Here is a 13401-nt window from a genome sequence, read left to right as displayed (position 1 = left end):
TAACTCTCACCCAGTCCCGTTCACCCATCACCCCTGTGCTCACTGCCCCGTGTCCTAACTCTCACCCAGTCCCGTTCACCCATCACCCCCTGTGCTCACTGCCCCATGTCCTAACTCTCACCAAGTCCCGTTCACCCATCACCCCTGTGCTCACTGCCCCGTGTCCTAACTCGCACCCAGTCCCGTTCACCCATCACCCCTGTGCTCACTGCCCCATGTCCTAACTCGCACCCAGTCCCGTTCACGCATCACCCCTGTGCTCACTGCCCCGTGTCCTAACTCATACCCAGTCCCGTTCACCCATCACCCCCTGTGCTCACTGCCCCGTGTCCTAACTCGCACCCAGTCCCGTTCACCCATCACCCCCTGTGCTCACTGCCCCGTGTCCCAACTCTCACCAAGTCCCGTTCACCCATCACCCCTGTGCTCACTGCCCCGTGTCCTAACTCGCACCCAGTCCCGTTCACCCATCACCCCTGTGCTCACTGCCCCGTGTCCTAACTCTCACCAAGTCCCGTTTACCCATCACCCCCTGTGCTCACTGCCCCGTGTCCTAACTCACATCCAGTCACGTTCACCCATCACCCACTGTGCTCACTGCCCCGTGTCCTAACTCACACCCAGTCCCGTTCACCCATCACCCCTGTGCTCACTGCCCCGTGTCCTAACTCTCACCAAGTCCCGTTCACCCATCACCCCTGTGCTCACTGCCCCGCGTCCTAACTCACACCGAGTCCCGTTCACCCATCACCCCTGTGCTCACTGCCCCGCGTCCTAACTCACACCGAGTCCCGTTCACCCATCACCCCCTGTGCTCACTGCCCCGTGTCCTAACTCTCACCCAGTCCCGTTCACCCATCACCCGCTGTGCTCACTGCCCCGTGTCCTAACTCACACCCAGTCCCGTTCGCCCATCACCCACTGTGCTCACTGCCCCGTGTCCTAACTCACACCCAGTCCCGTTCACCCATCACCCCTGTGCTCACTGCCCCGTGTCCTAACTCTCACCAAGTCCCGTTCGCCCATCACCCCCTGTGCTCACTGCCCCGTGTCCTAACTCTCACCAAGTCCCGTTCACCCATCACCCCCTGTGCTCACTGCCCCGCGTCCTAACTCACACCGAGTCCCGTTCACCCATCACCCCTGTGCTCACTGCCCCGTGTCCTAACTCGCACCTAGTCCCGTTCACCCATCACCCCTGTGTTCACTGCCCCGTGTCCTAACTCTCACCAAGTCCCGCTCAACCATCACCCCCTGTGCTCACTGCCCCGTGTCCTAACTCGCACCCAGTCCCTTTCACCCATCTCCCCCTGTGCTCACTGCCCCCTGTCCTAACTCTCACCAAGTCCCGTTCACCCATCACCCACTGTGCTCACTGCCCCGTGTCCCAACTCTCACCAAGTCCCATTCACCCATCACCCCCTGTGCTCACTGCCCCCTGTCCTAACTCTCACCAAGTCCCGTTCACCCATCACCCACTGTGCTCACTGCCCCGTGTCCTAACTCACACCCAGTCCCGTTCACCCATCACCCCCTGTGCTCACTGCCCCGTGTCCTAACTCTCACCAAGTCCCGTTCACCCATCACCCACTGTGCTCACTGCCCCGTGTCCTAACTCTCACCCAGTCCCGTTCACCCATCACCCCTGTGCTCACTGCCCCGTGTCCTAACTCTCACCCAGTCCCGTTCACCCATCACCCCCTGTGCTCACTGCCCCGTGTCCTAACTCTCACCAAGTCCCGTTCACCCATCACCCCTGTGCTCACTGCCCCGTGTCCTAACTCGCACCCAGTCCCGTTCACCCATCACCCCTGTGCTCACTGCCCCGTGTCCTAACTCGCACCCAGTCCCGTTCACGCATCACCCCTGTGCTCACTGCCCCGTGTCCTAACTCATACCCAGTCCCGTTCACCCATCACCCCCTGTGCTCACTGCCCCGTGTCCTAACTCGCACCCAGTCCCGTTCACCCATCACCCCCTGTGCTCACTGCCCCGTGTCCTAACTCTCACCCAGTCCCGTTCACCCATCACCCCTGTGCTCACTGCCCCGTGTCCTAACTCTCACCCAGTCCCGTTCACCCATCACCCCCTGTGCTCACTGCCCCGTGTCCTAACTCTCACCAAGTCCCGTTCACCCATCACCCCTGTGCTCACTGCCCCGTGTCCTAACTCGCACCCAGTCCCGTTCACCCATCACCCCTGTGCTCACTGCCCCGTGTCCTAACTCACACCCAGTCCCGTTCACGCATCACCCCTGTGCTCACTGCCCCGTGTCCTAACTCGCACCCAGTCCCGTTCACCCATCACCCCCTGTGCTCACTGCCCCGTGTCCTAACTCGCACCCAGTCCCGTTCACCCATCACCCCCTGCCCCGTGTCCTAACTCTCACCAAGTCCCGTTCAACCATCACCCCTGTGCTCACTGCCCCGTGTCCTAACTCTCACCAAGTCCCGTTCACCCATCACCCCTGTGCTCACTGCCCCGTGTCCTAACTCTCACCAAGTCCCGTTCACCCATCACCCCTGTGCTCACTGCCCCGTGTCCTAACTCGCACCCAGCCCCGTTCACCCATCACCGCCTGTGCTCACTGCCCCGTGTCCTAACTCACACCCAGTCCCGTTCACTCATCACCCCCTGTGCTCACTGCCCCGTGTCCTAACTCGCTCCCAGTCCCGTTCACCCATCGCCCCCTGTGCTCACTGCCCCGTGTCCTAACTCGCACCCAGTCCCGTTCACCCATCAGCCCTGCACTCGCTGACCTACATTGGCTCCCAGTCCGGCAACGCCTCGATTTTAGCATTCTCATTCTTGTTTTTCAAATTCCTCCATGGCCTTGCCCCTGCCTATCTCTGTAACCTTCTCCAGGCCCACAACCCTCTCTGCGCTCCTCCAATTCTGACCTCTTGCACATCCCCGATTTCCATCGCTCCACCATTGGTGGCCGTGCCTTCAGCTACTGAGGCCCTAAGCTCTGGAATTCCCTCCCTAAACCTCTCCCCCTCTCTACCTCTCGCTCCTCCTTTAAGACGCTCCTTAAAACCTACCTCTGTGATTAACCTGCCCTAATATCTCCTTATGTGGCTCGGTGTCAAATTGTCGTTGCTAACACTCCTGTGCAGCACCTTGGGACATTTTACTGTGTTAGAGCACGATGTAAATACGAGTTGTTGTTATCGTTGAGATTCACCTCTGATGCTGTATAATTGCAGTCCAGTGTGTAACCAGTTTGAAAAGATCACGTCAGTGAATAACCAGAAAATCTACGACTTCAGTTCGTGTCTCCCGTGTTAGGATAGAACAAACAATCCTTTCAGGTCCCTCCTAACATCAAAATGTAATCACCCGTGTTGGAAGCCGTGAGTTGGACTCTGTCTATCCACGGGAGAAGGAATGACTTACTGCACCGTCCCTGAAAAAATCCAATTCAGCACCTGGCAATATAACTCAGGCCTGCGGGGCCTGCACAGGCCTGAGACCAAGACAAAGAGTTTATAGGGTGGGGATCTCGGGTGTGTTGTAACAACCCCCGGGGGTCATGACCTCAGACCCAGTCTCACAACCCCCGGGGGTCATGACCTCAGACCCAGTCTCACAACCCCTGGGGGCGAGGATGGTTAGCCTGGTGTTTCCTTGTATCTCTGTAGCCACAGATGTGTCGGAACCCACCAGTAGAGAATTCCAAAGATTAACAACCCTCTGAGTGAAGAAATTTCTCTTCATCTCAGTCCTAAATGGCCGACATCTTTTCCTGAGACTATGACCCCTGAGACTATGAGAATTCTAGACACTCCAGCCAGGGGAAACAGCCTCTCAGCATCTACCTTGTCAAGCCCTCCAAGAATTTTATACATTTCAATGAGATCACCTCTCATTCTTCTAAACTCCAGAGAGTCGAGGCCTATTCTACACAATCTCTCACCATAGGACAGCCCTCTCAGCCCAGGGATCAATCTAGTGAACCTTCGTTGCACCGCCTCCAAGGCAAGTGTATCCTTCCTTAGATAAGGAGACCATAACTGTGCACAGTGCTCCAGGTGTGGTCTCACCAAGGCCCTGTACAATTGTAGCAAGACTTCCTTCCCTTATACTCCAACCCCTTGCAATAAAGGCCAACATGCCATTTGCCTTCCTTATTGCTTGCTGTACCTGCACTCTAGCTTTCTGTGTTTCCTGTACGAGGACCCCTAAATCTCTCTGGACACCAACATTTAATAGTTTCTCACCATTTAAAAAATATTCTGCTTTTCCATTCTTCCTACCAAAGTGAACAATTTCATGCTTCTCCACATTATACTCCACCTGCCATGTTCTTGCCCACTCACTTAACCGGTCTATGTCCCTTTGCAGCCTCTTTGCATCCTCCTCAGAGCTTACTGTCCCACTCATCTTAAAATAACTGATTGGTTTCTGGCAGAGCCACAGTGGGTGAATGCCGAGGCCCAGTCCACATGGAGCAGGTTTGATCCCGGACCTAGTTACTCTGAGTTGGGGCACTTCACTCCAGGAAACCTGCTGGGTCCTGCAATGCCCCTGTGGTGGAATAGCCAGGCAACACTCAGAGTCTAGGCTCACACGGCAATACTGGCCACTTGGGTGAGCAGCTTAGCATGTGTGAGGGCCTCCAGAGGACGGGATGGTTGAACTGGGAATGAATGAATGACGAGGGTGCTGCCCTGTTGACTGAGCATTTTGTGTCTGCAGGAACACCCTTACGTGATGCTGAAGAAGAATCACGATCAGCTAGAGGGTAACGATAAGTACGAGGGTTACTGTGTGGAGCTGGCGGCAGAGATCGCCAAACACGTGGGCTTCAAGTACAAGCTCGCAATCGTGGCAGATGGAAAATACGGAGCCAGAGACCCAGAGAGCAAAGCCTGGAATGGGATGGTCGGAGAGCTTGTGTATTCAGTGAGTCTCATATGCCTACGTTGATCAGCGATTGGTGTGGAGCAGTGCTGCGTTCTGTATTCAGGCTGGTCATGTGAAGGCTCTGTCTGGTGTGAGATTAAATCGTCTTTAAAAAAAACAGAGAAGGTCCAGACAAACACATTTACACCGGGACTGCGGACAGTCCCTCAGCACTCTCTGGTGCAGAGAGTGAGGCGATTCAGTCTGAGGTGAATGTTGAATTATCATTGACAGAGGAGGAAGTTGTGATCGAGTCTGGTCTCTCTCTGCTTCATGGCAGATGCAGAAATACACTTTCATATTTACTTAGAAGCCCTGTTGAATGATTGGGGCCCGCTGTACAGAGAGAGAGCCCAGTGTACAGAGAAAGAGTCCACTGTACAGAGAGAGAGGCCAGTGTACAGAGAGAGAGGCCAGTGTACAGAGAGAGAGGCCAGTGTACAGAGAGAGAGGCCAGGGTACAGAGAGAGAGGCCAGTGTACAGAGAGAGAGGCCAGGGTACAGAGAGAGAGGCCAGGGTACAGAGAGAGAGGCCAGTGTACAGAGAGAGAAGCCAGGGTACAGAGAGAGAGGCCAGGGTACAGAGAGAGAGGCCAGGGTACAGAGAGAGAGGCCAGTGTACAGAGAGAGAGGCCAGGGTACAGAGAGAGAGGCCAGTGTACAGAGAGAGAGGCCAGGGTACAGAGAGAGAGGCCAGGGTACAGAGAGAGAGGCCAGTGTACAGAGAGAGAGGCCAGTGTACAGAGAGAGAGGCCAGGGTACAGAGAGAGAGGCCAGTGTACAGAGAGAGAGGCCAGTGTACAGAGAGAGAGGCCAGTGTACAGAGAGAGAGGCCAGGGTACAGAGAGAGAGGCCACTGTACAGAGAGAGCGCCCAGGGTACAGAGAGAGAGGCCAGGGTACAGAGAGAGAGGCCAGGGTACAGAGAGAGAGCCCAGTGTACAGAGAGAGAGCCCAGGGTACAGAGAGAGAGGCCAGTGTAGAGAGAGATCCCAGTTTGGCATAAAAATAAAACAAAAAAGGTGACTCTACCGTGGCTAACAAGGGAAATTAGGGATAGCATAAGATCCAAGCAGAGGACATATAAATTGGCCAGAAAAAGCAATAATCCTGAGGATTGGGAGCAGTTTAGGATTCAACAAAGGAGGACAAAGGGATTAATTAAGAAAGGGAAAATAGAATATGAGAGTAAGCTTGCAGAGAACATAAAAACTGACTGTAAAAGCTTTTACAGATATGTGAAGAGAAAAAGATTGGTGAAGTCAAGCATAGGTCCTTTGCAGTCAGAATCTGGGGAATTTATAATGGGGAACAAAGACATGGCAGACCAATTAAATACATATTTTGGTTCTGTCTTCACAAAGGAGGACATAAATAACCTCCCAGAGATGCCGGGGAACATAGAGTCTGATGAAAGGGTGGAACTGAAAGAAATCAGTATTTGTAGGGAAATCGTGTTAGGAAATTGATGGGACTGAAGGCCAATAAATCCCCAGGGCCTGATAATCTACATCCCAGGGTATTTAAGGAAGTGGCCCGAGAAATAGTAGATGCATTGCTGGTCATCTTCCAGAACTCGATAGACTCTGGAACAGTACCCATGGATTGGAGGGTAGCTAATGTTACCCCACTATTCAAAAAAGGTGGTAGAGAAAAAGCGGGGAATTATAGACCGGTAAGCCTGACATCGGTAGTGGGGAAAATGCTAGAGTCCATTATAAAAGATGTAATAGCAGAGCACTTGGAAAGCAGTGACAGGATCGGACGAAGTCAACATGGATTTACAAAAGGTAAATCATGCTTGACTAATCTACTGGAATTTTTTGAGGATGTAACTGGTAAAATAGATAAGGGAGAACCAGTGGATGTGGTGTATTTGGACTTTCAGAAGGCTTTTGATAAGGTCCCGCATAAGAGATTAGCGTGCAAAATTAAGGCACATGGGATTGGGGGCAAGGTATTGACTTGGATAGAGAACTGGTTGGCGGACAGAAAGCAAAGAGTTGGAATCAACGGGTCGTTTTCTGAGGGGCAGGCAGTGACTAGTGGGGTACCGCAAGGATCGGTCCTAGGACCCCAGCTTTTCACAATATATAGTAATGATCTGGACGAGGGAATTGGATGTAATATCTCCAAATTTTCAGACGACACAAAGCTGGGTGGGAGGGTATGCTGTGAGGAGGATGTTGTGAAACTCCAGTACGATTTGGACAGGTTGGGTGATTGGGCAGAAACATGGCAAATGCACTATGCTGTGGATAAATGTGAGGTTATCCACTTTGGTGGCAAAAACAGGAAGGCAGATTATTATCTGAATGGCAATAGATTGGGAGAAGGGGAAGTGCAACGAGACCTGGGTGTCCTTGTGCACCAGTTGCTGAAGGTAAGCATGCAGGTGCAGCAGGCGGTTAAGAAGGCAAATGGTATGTTGGCCTTCGTAGCGAGAGGGTTCGAGTACAGGAACAAGGATGTCTTGCTACAGTTGTACAGGGCCTTGGTGAGACTGCACCTTGAGTATTGTGTGCAGTTTTGGTCACCTTACCCGAGGAAGGACGTTCTTGCCATGGAAGAAGTGCAGCGAAGATTCACCAGGCTGATACCTGGGATGGCAGGAATGACGTATGAGGAAAGATTGTGTCGATTGGGCTTATACTCACTGGAGTTTAGAAGATTGAGAGGGGATCTCATCGAAACCTATAAAATTCTGTCAGGCCTGGACAGACTAGATGCAGGAAGGATATTTCTGATGGTTGGGGAGTCCAGAACCAGGGGTCATAGTCTAAGGATAAGGGGTAAGCCATTTAGGACTGAAATGAGGAGGAATTTCTTCACCCAGAGAGTGGTGAACCTGTGGAATTCTCTGCCACAGAGGGCGGTGGAGGCCAGTTCACTAAATATATTCAAGAAAGAGTTGGATATATTTCTTAAGGCTAAAGGGATCAAGGGATAGGGGGAGAAGGCAGGGACAGCGTAATGAATTTCGATGATCAGCCATGATCTCATTGAATGGTGGAGCAGGCTCGAAGGGCCGAATGGCCTACTCCTGCTCCTATCTTCTATGTATCTATGAGAGGCCAGTGTACAGAGAGAGAGGCCACTGTACAGAGAGAGAGGCCAGTGTACAGAGACAGAGAGGCCAGTGTGATGTGCCTCAATAAATCCGAGACTCGATGTTAGCGAAACAAAGCAAGGCTGTTATTGACTTAGAAGGTAACACACAGAGGAGAATGTATCTTCCATCCAGAGGTCTGCCGTACTGGATGTGCTGCAGGCTGGGCCAGCTTACATAGGAGCCAGGTATGGGCGGAGCCCTACACACAGTACAATACAATGGAAATGAAACTGAAACCAACCACAGTCACAGGCAGAGAAATACTGATGAGTGATGAATGGAATATTTCATCACACAGTGTACAGAGAGAGAGGCCAGTGTACAGAGAGAGAGCCCAGTGTCCAGAGAGAAAGCCCAGTGTACTGAGAGAGAGGCCAGTGTACTGAGAGAGAACCCAGTGTACAGAGAGAGAGGCCACTGTACAGAGAGAGAGGCCAGTGTACAGAGAGAGAGCCCAGTGTACAGAGAGAGAGAGAGGCCACTGTACAGAGAGAGAGAGAGGCCACTGTACAGAGAGAGAGCCCAGTGTACAGAGAGAGAGGCCAGTGTACAGAGACAGAGACCACTGTACAGAGAGAGAGCCCAGTGTACAGAGAGAGAGGCCAGTGTACAGAGACAGAGACCACTGTACAGAGAGAGAGACCAGTGTACAGAGAGAAAGCAAGTGTACATAGAAACATAGAAAAATAGGTGCAGGAGCATGCCATTTGGCCTTTCGAGCCTGCTCCGCCATTCAATATGATCATGGCTGATCCTCTATCTCAGTACCATATTCCCCCTCTCTCCCCATACCACTTGATGCCTTTTGTATCTAGAGATCTATCGAACTCCTTCTTAAATATATTCAGTGACTTGGCCTCCACAGCCTTCTGTGGTAGAGAATTCCACAGGTTCACCACCCTCTGAGTGAAGAAATTTCTCCTCATCTCAGTCCTAAATGTCCTACCCAGTATCCTGAGAGTGTGACACCTCGTTCTAGACCCCCCAGCCAGGGGAAACATCCTCCCTGCATCCAGTCTGACTAGCCCTGTCAGAATTTTATACGTTTCAATGAGATTCCCCTCTCATTCTTCTAAACTCTAGTGAATACAGGCCTAGTCGACTCAATTTCTTCTCATATGACAGTCCTGCCATCCCAGGAATCAGTCTGGTGAACCTTCGCTGCACTGCCTCTATGGCAAGTATATCCTTTCTTAGGTAAGGAGACCACAACTACACACAGTACCCCAGGTGTGGTCTCACCAAGGCCCTGTATAACTGTAGTAAGACATCCTTGCTCCTGTACTCAAATCCTCTTGCAATGAAGGCCAACATACCATTTGCCTTCCTAACTGCTGCACCTGCATGTTTGCTTTCAGTGACTGGTGTACAAGGACACTCAGGTCCCTTTGTATATCAACATTTCCCAATCTATCACTATTTAAATAATACTCTGCCTTTCTGTTTTTCCTGCCGAAGTGGATAACTTCACATTTATCCACGTTATACTGCATCTAATAAGAACATAAGAACATAAGAAATAGGAGCAGGAGTAGGCCAATCGGCCCCTCGAGCCTGCTCCGCCATTCAATAAGATCATGGCTGATCTGATCCTAACCGCCAATCCACTATCACAGAACCATCTCCTGAATCTAACAGAATTAGACACACGAAATAGGAGCAGGATCAGGCTACACGGCCCCTGGGCCCGCTCCGCTACCCACAGGGCCATGACCTATCCGAACCTAGACTCATGTCCAAATTCCTGCCCGCTCCCCGTAACCCTTAATTCCCTTTACTTCTAGGAAACTGTCTATTTCTGTTTTAAATTTATGTAATGATGTAGCTTCTACAGCTTTTTGGGGCAGCATATTCCATGGACCTACCACCCTCTGAGTGAAGTAGTTCCTCCTCATCTCAGTTTTGAAAGAGCAGCCCCTTATTCTAAGACTATGCCCCCTAGTTCTAGTTTCACCCATCATCGGGAACATCTTTCCCGCATCCACCCGATCCAACCCCTTCACAATCTTATATGTTTCAATAAGATCGCCTCTCATTCTTCTGAACTCCAATGAGTAGAGTCCCAATCTACTCAACCACTCCTCATATGTCCATCCCCTCATCCCCGGGATTAACCGAGCGAACCTTCTTTGTACTGACTCGAGAGCAAGTATGTCCTTTCTTAAGTATGGACACCAAAACTGTACGCAGTATTCCAGGTGCGGTCTCACCAATACCTTGTACAACTGAAGCAATACCTCCCTATTTTTATATTCTATCCCCCTAGCAATGAAAGCCAACATTCCATTGGCCTTCTTAATCACTTGCTGCACCTGCATACTAACCTTTTGAGTTTCGTGCACCAGGACCCCCAGGTCCCTTTGTACTTCAGTACTTTCCAGTTTCTTGCCATTAAGATAATAACTTGCTCTACGATTTTTCCGGCGAAAGTGCATAACCTCACACTTTCCAGTATTGTATTCCATCTGCCAAATCTCTGCCCACTTACTTAGCCTGTCTATGTCCCCTTGCAGGTTTTTTATGTCCTCCTCACTCACTACTTTCCCTCCCATTGTCGTATCATCTGCAAACTTTGATATGTTACACTCGGTCCCCTCCTCCAAATCGTTAATATAGATTGTAAAGAGTTGGGGACCCAGCACTGACCCCTGCGGAACACCACTAGTTACTGATTGCCAGTCTGAGAATGAACCATTTATCCCAACTCTCTGCCTTCTGTTAGATAGCCAATCCTCTATCCATGCCAGAATATTACCCCCAATCCCGTGATTTTTTATCTTAAGCAATAATCTTTTGTGTGGCATCTTGTCAAATGCCTTTTGGAAGTCTAAATACACTACGTCCACTGGTTCCCCTTTATCCACCCTATATGTTACTTCCTCAAAGAACTCCAGCAAATTTGTCAAACATGACTTCCCCTTCATAAAACCATGCTGACTTTGCCTATTAAATTATGATTATCCAAATGTCCTGTTACTGTCTCCTTAATAATGGACTCCAAAATTTTACCTACCACAGATGTTAGGCTAACCGGTCTATAGTTTCCAGCCTTCTGTCTACTGCCCTTTTTAAATAAGGGTGTTACATTAGCAGTTTTCCAGTCTGCCGGGACCTTTGCCGAGTCCAGGGAGTTTTGGAAAATTATTACCAATGCATCCACAATCCCTACCGCCACTTCCCTCAAGACCCTAGGATGTAAGCCATCAGGTCCAGGTGATTTATTTGCCTTGAGTCCCATTATTTTACCGAGTACCACTTCCTTAGTGATTTTGATCGTGTTTAGCTCCGCCCCCCCTTTAGCCCCCTGTTTGTCCAGTGTTGGGATATTCTTAGTGTCTTCTACTGTAAAGACTGATATAAAATATTCATTCAGTGTTTTTGCCATCTCCATATTTCCCACCATTAATTTCCCGGTCTCATCCTCTAAGGGACCAACATTTACTTTAGCCACCCTTTTTCTTTTTATATGACTATAAAAACTCTTACTATCTGTTTTTATATTTTTTGCTCATTTACTTTCATAATCTATCTTCCCTTTCTTAATCAATCTTTTTGTTATTTTTTGCTGTCTTTTAAAGTTTTCCCAATCCTCTATCCTCCCACTAGATTTGGCTACCTTATATGCCCTTGTTTTTAGTCGAATACTATCCTTAATTTCTTTACTTAGCCATGGATGGCTGTCTTTTCTTTTACACCCTTTTCTTCTCAGTGGAATATATATTTTTTGGAAGTTGTAAAATAACTCCTTAAATGTACACCACTGATCATGTATCGTCTTACCCTTTAATCTATTTTCCCAATCCACTCTACTCAATTCCGCTCTCATACCTTCATAGTCTCCTTTATTCAAGCTTAGCACGCTTGTGTGAGATCCAACCTTTTCACCCTCTAATTGAATATGGAATTCAACCATGTTATGGTCACTCATTCCAAGGGGATCCTTTACTAGGACATTTTTAATTAATCCTGTCTCGTTACACAGGACCAGATCTAAGGTTGCTTGCCCCCTGGTCGGTTCAGTTACATACTGCTCAAGAAACCCATCCCTAACACACTCAATGAACTCATCCTCAAGGCAGCCCTGCCCAATTTGATTTGTCCAATTAATATGATAGTTAAAATCCCCCATAATTATAGATGTTCCCTTATTACAAGCCTCAACTATTTCCTGATTGATACTCCATCCAACAGAGTTGCCACAGTTTGGAGGCCTATAGACTACGCCCACTAGTGTTTTTTTCCCCTTATTATTCCTTATCTCCACCCAAACTGTTTCATTATCCTGATCTTTTGACCCAGTATCATTTCTCTGTATTACAGTGATTCCTTCCTTTATTAACATAGCCACCCCACCTCCCCTTCCTTCCTGCCTGTCCTTCCTGATCGTTAAATAACCTGGTATGTTTAATTCCCAGGCATTGTCACCCTGCAGCCATGTTTCTGTAATGGCCACAAGATCATACCCATATGTAGTTATTTGTGCCATTAACTCGTCTATTTTGTTACGAATGCTACGTGCATTCAGATAGAGAACTTTCAAAGATGTTTTGTGACACTTAGTTCCTGCTTTTGCCCTTTTTATTACTTTACCTTTTACTCCATACCTTCTGCCCCTTCCTGACACGCTCTGGTTTTTAATTTCCCCACTGCTACCTAAGTCTATGACCTTCTCTGTTGTCATTTTTATTATTTGCTCTCTAGGAACCTCCCCGCAACTAGTTAGTTTAAAGCCCTCTCTACAGCCCTAGTTATATGATCCGCCAGGACTCTAGTCCCAGCACTGGCCAAGTGAAGCCCATCCCAACGGAACAGCTCCCTCCTGCCCCAGTATTGGTGCCAGTGTCCCAGGAAGCAAAACCCATTTCTCCCACACCAGTCTTTGAGCCACGCATTTAACTCTCTAATTTTATTTATCCTAGCCAAATTCGCTCGTGGCTCAGGTAATAATCCAGAGATTATTACCCTTGTGGTTCTGCTTTTTAATTTGGCCCCTAGCTGCTCAAACTCCCTCAGCAGAACCTCCTTCCTTGTCCTATCTATGTCGTTGGTACCAACATGGACCATGACAACTGGATCCTCCCCCTCCCACTCCAAGTTTCTCTCCAGTCCAGAGGAGATGTCCTTAACCCTGGCACCGGGCAGGCAACACAGCCTTCGGGACTCTCGCACTCGGCTGCAAAGAACTCTATCTATCCCCCTAACGATACTATCCCCTACCTGTTGGACAAGTGCAAGGGCTGCGGCTCCTCCAACACTACCTCCTGGATCCCCGTACCTGCCTCACTTCGAGTCACACCATCCTGACCCTGGCCCCGGACTGCATCTGAATTAATTAATCTAATTGGTGTGAATACCTCGTGATACACAGAGTCCAGGTAACTC

The 13401-nt window shown here is 49.6% G+C and overlaps 1 protein-coding gene across 3 annotated transcripts in view; it reads left to right on the top strand.

Annotated features, from left to right (window-relative positions):
- Positions 1-13401, top strand: part of LOC147114410 (glutamate receptor 1-like) — a 568394-nt gene that overhangs the window by 261466 nt on the left and 293527 nt on the right. For all 3 annotated transcript variants that reach the window (XM_085996088.1, XM_085996086.1, XM_085996085.1), the window contains exon 10: positions 4702-4908. In XM_085996088.1, the coding sequence (XP_085852214.1) occupies positions 4702-4908 (207 nt within the window). The remainder of the gene's footprint in view (positions 1-4701; positions 4909-13401) is intronic.

Source organism: Somniosus microcephalus, chromosome 8, assembly GCF_052327205.1.
Source record: "Somniosus microcephalus isolate GS21.2 chromosome 8, FLI_Smic_1.0, whole genome shotgun sequence".
Classification (NCBI taxonomy): Eukaryota; Metazoa; Chordata; class Chondrichthyes; order Squaliformes; family Somniosidae; genus Somniosus; species Somniosus microcephalus.
The sequence above is the reverse complement of the archived record's forward strand: the minus strand, read 5'-3'. Positions and strand labels throughout refer to the sequence as shown.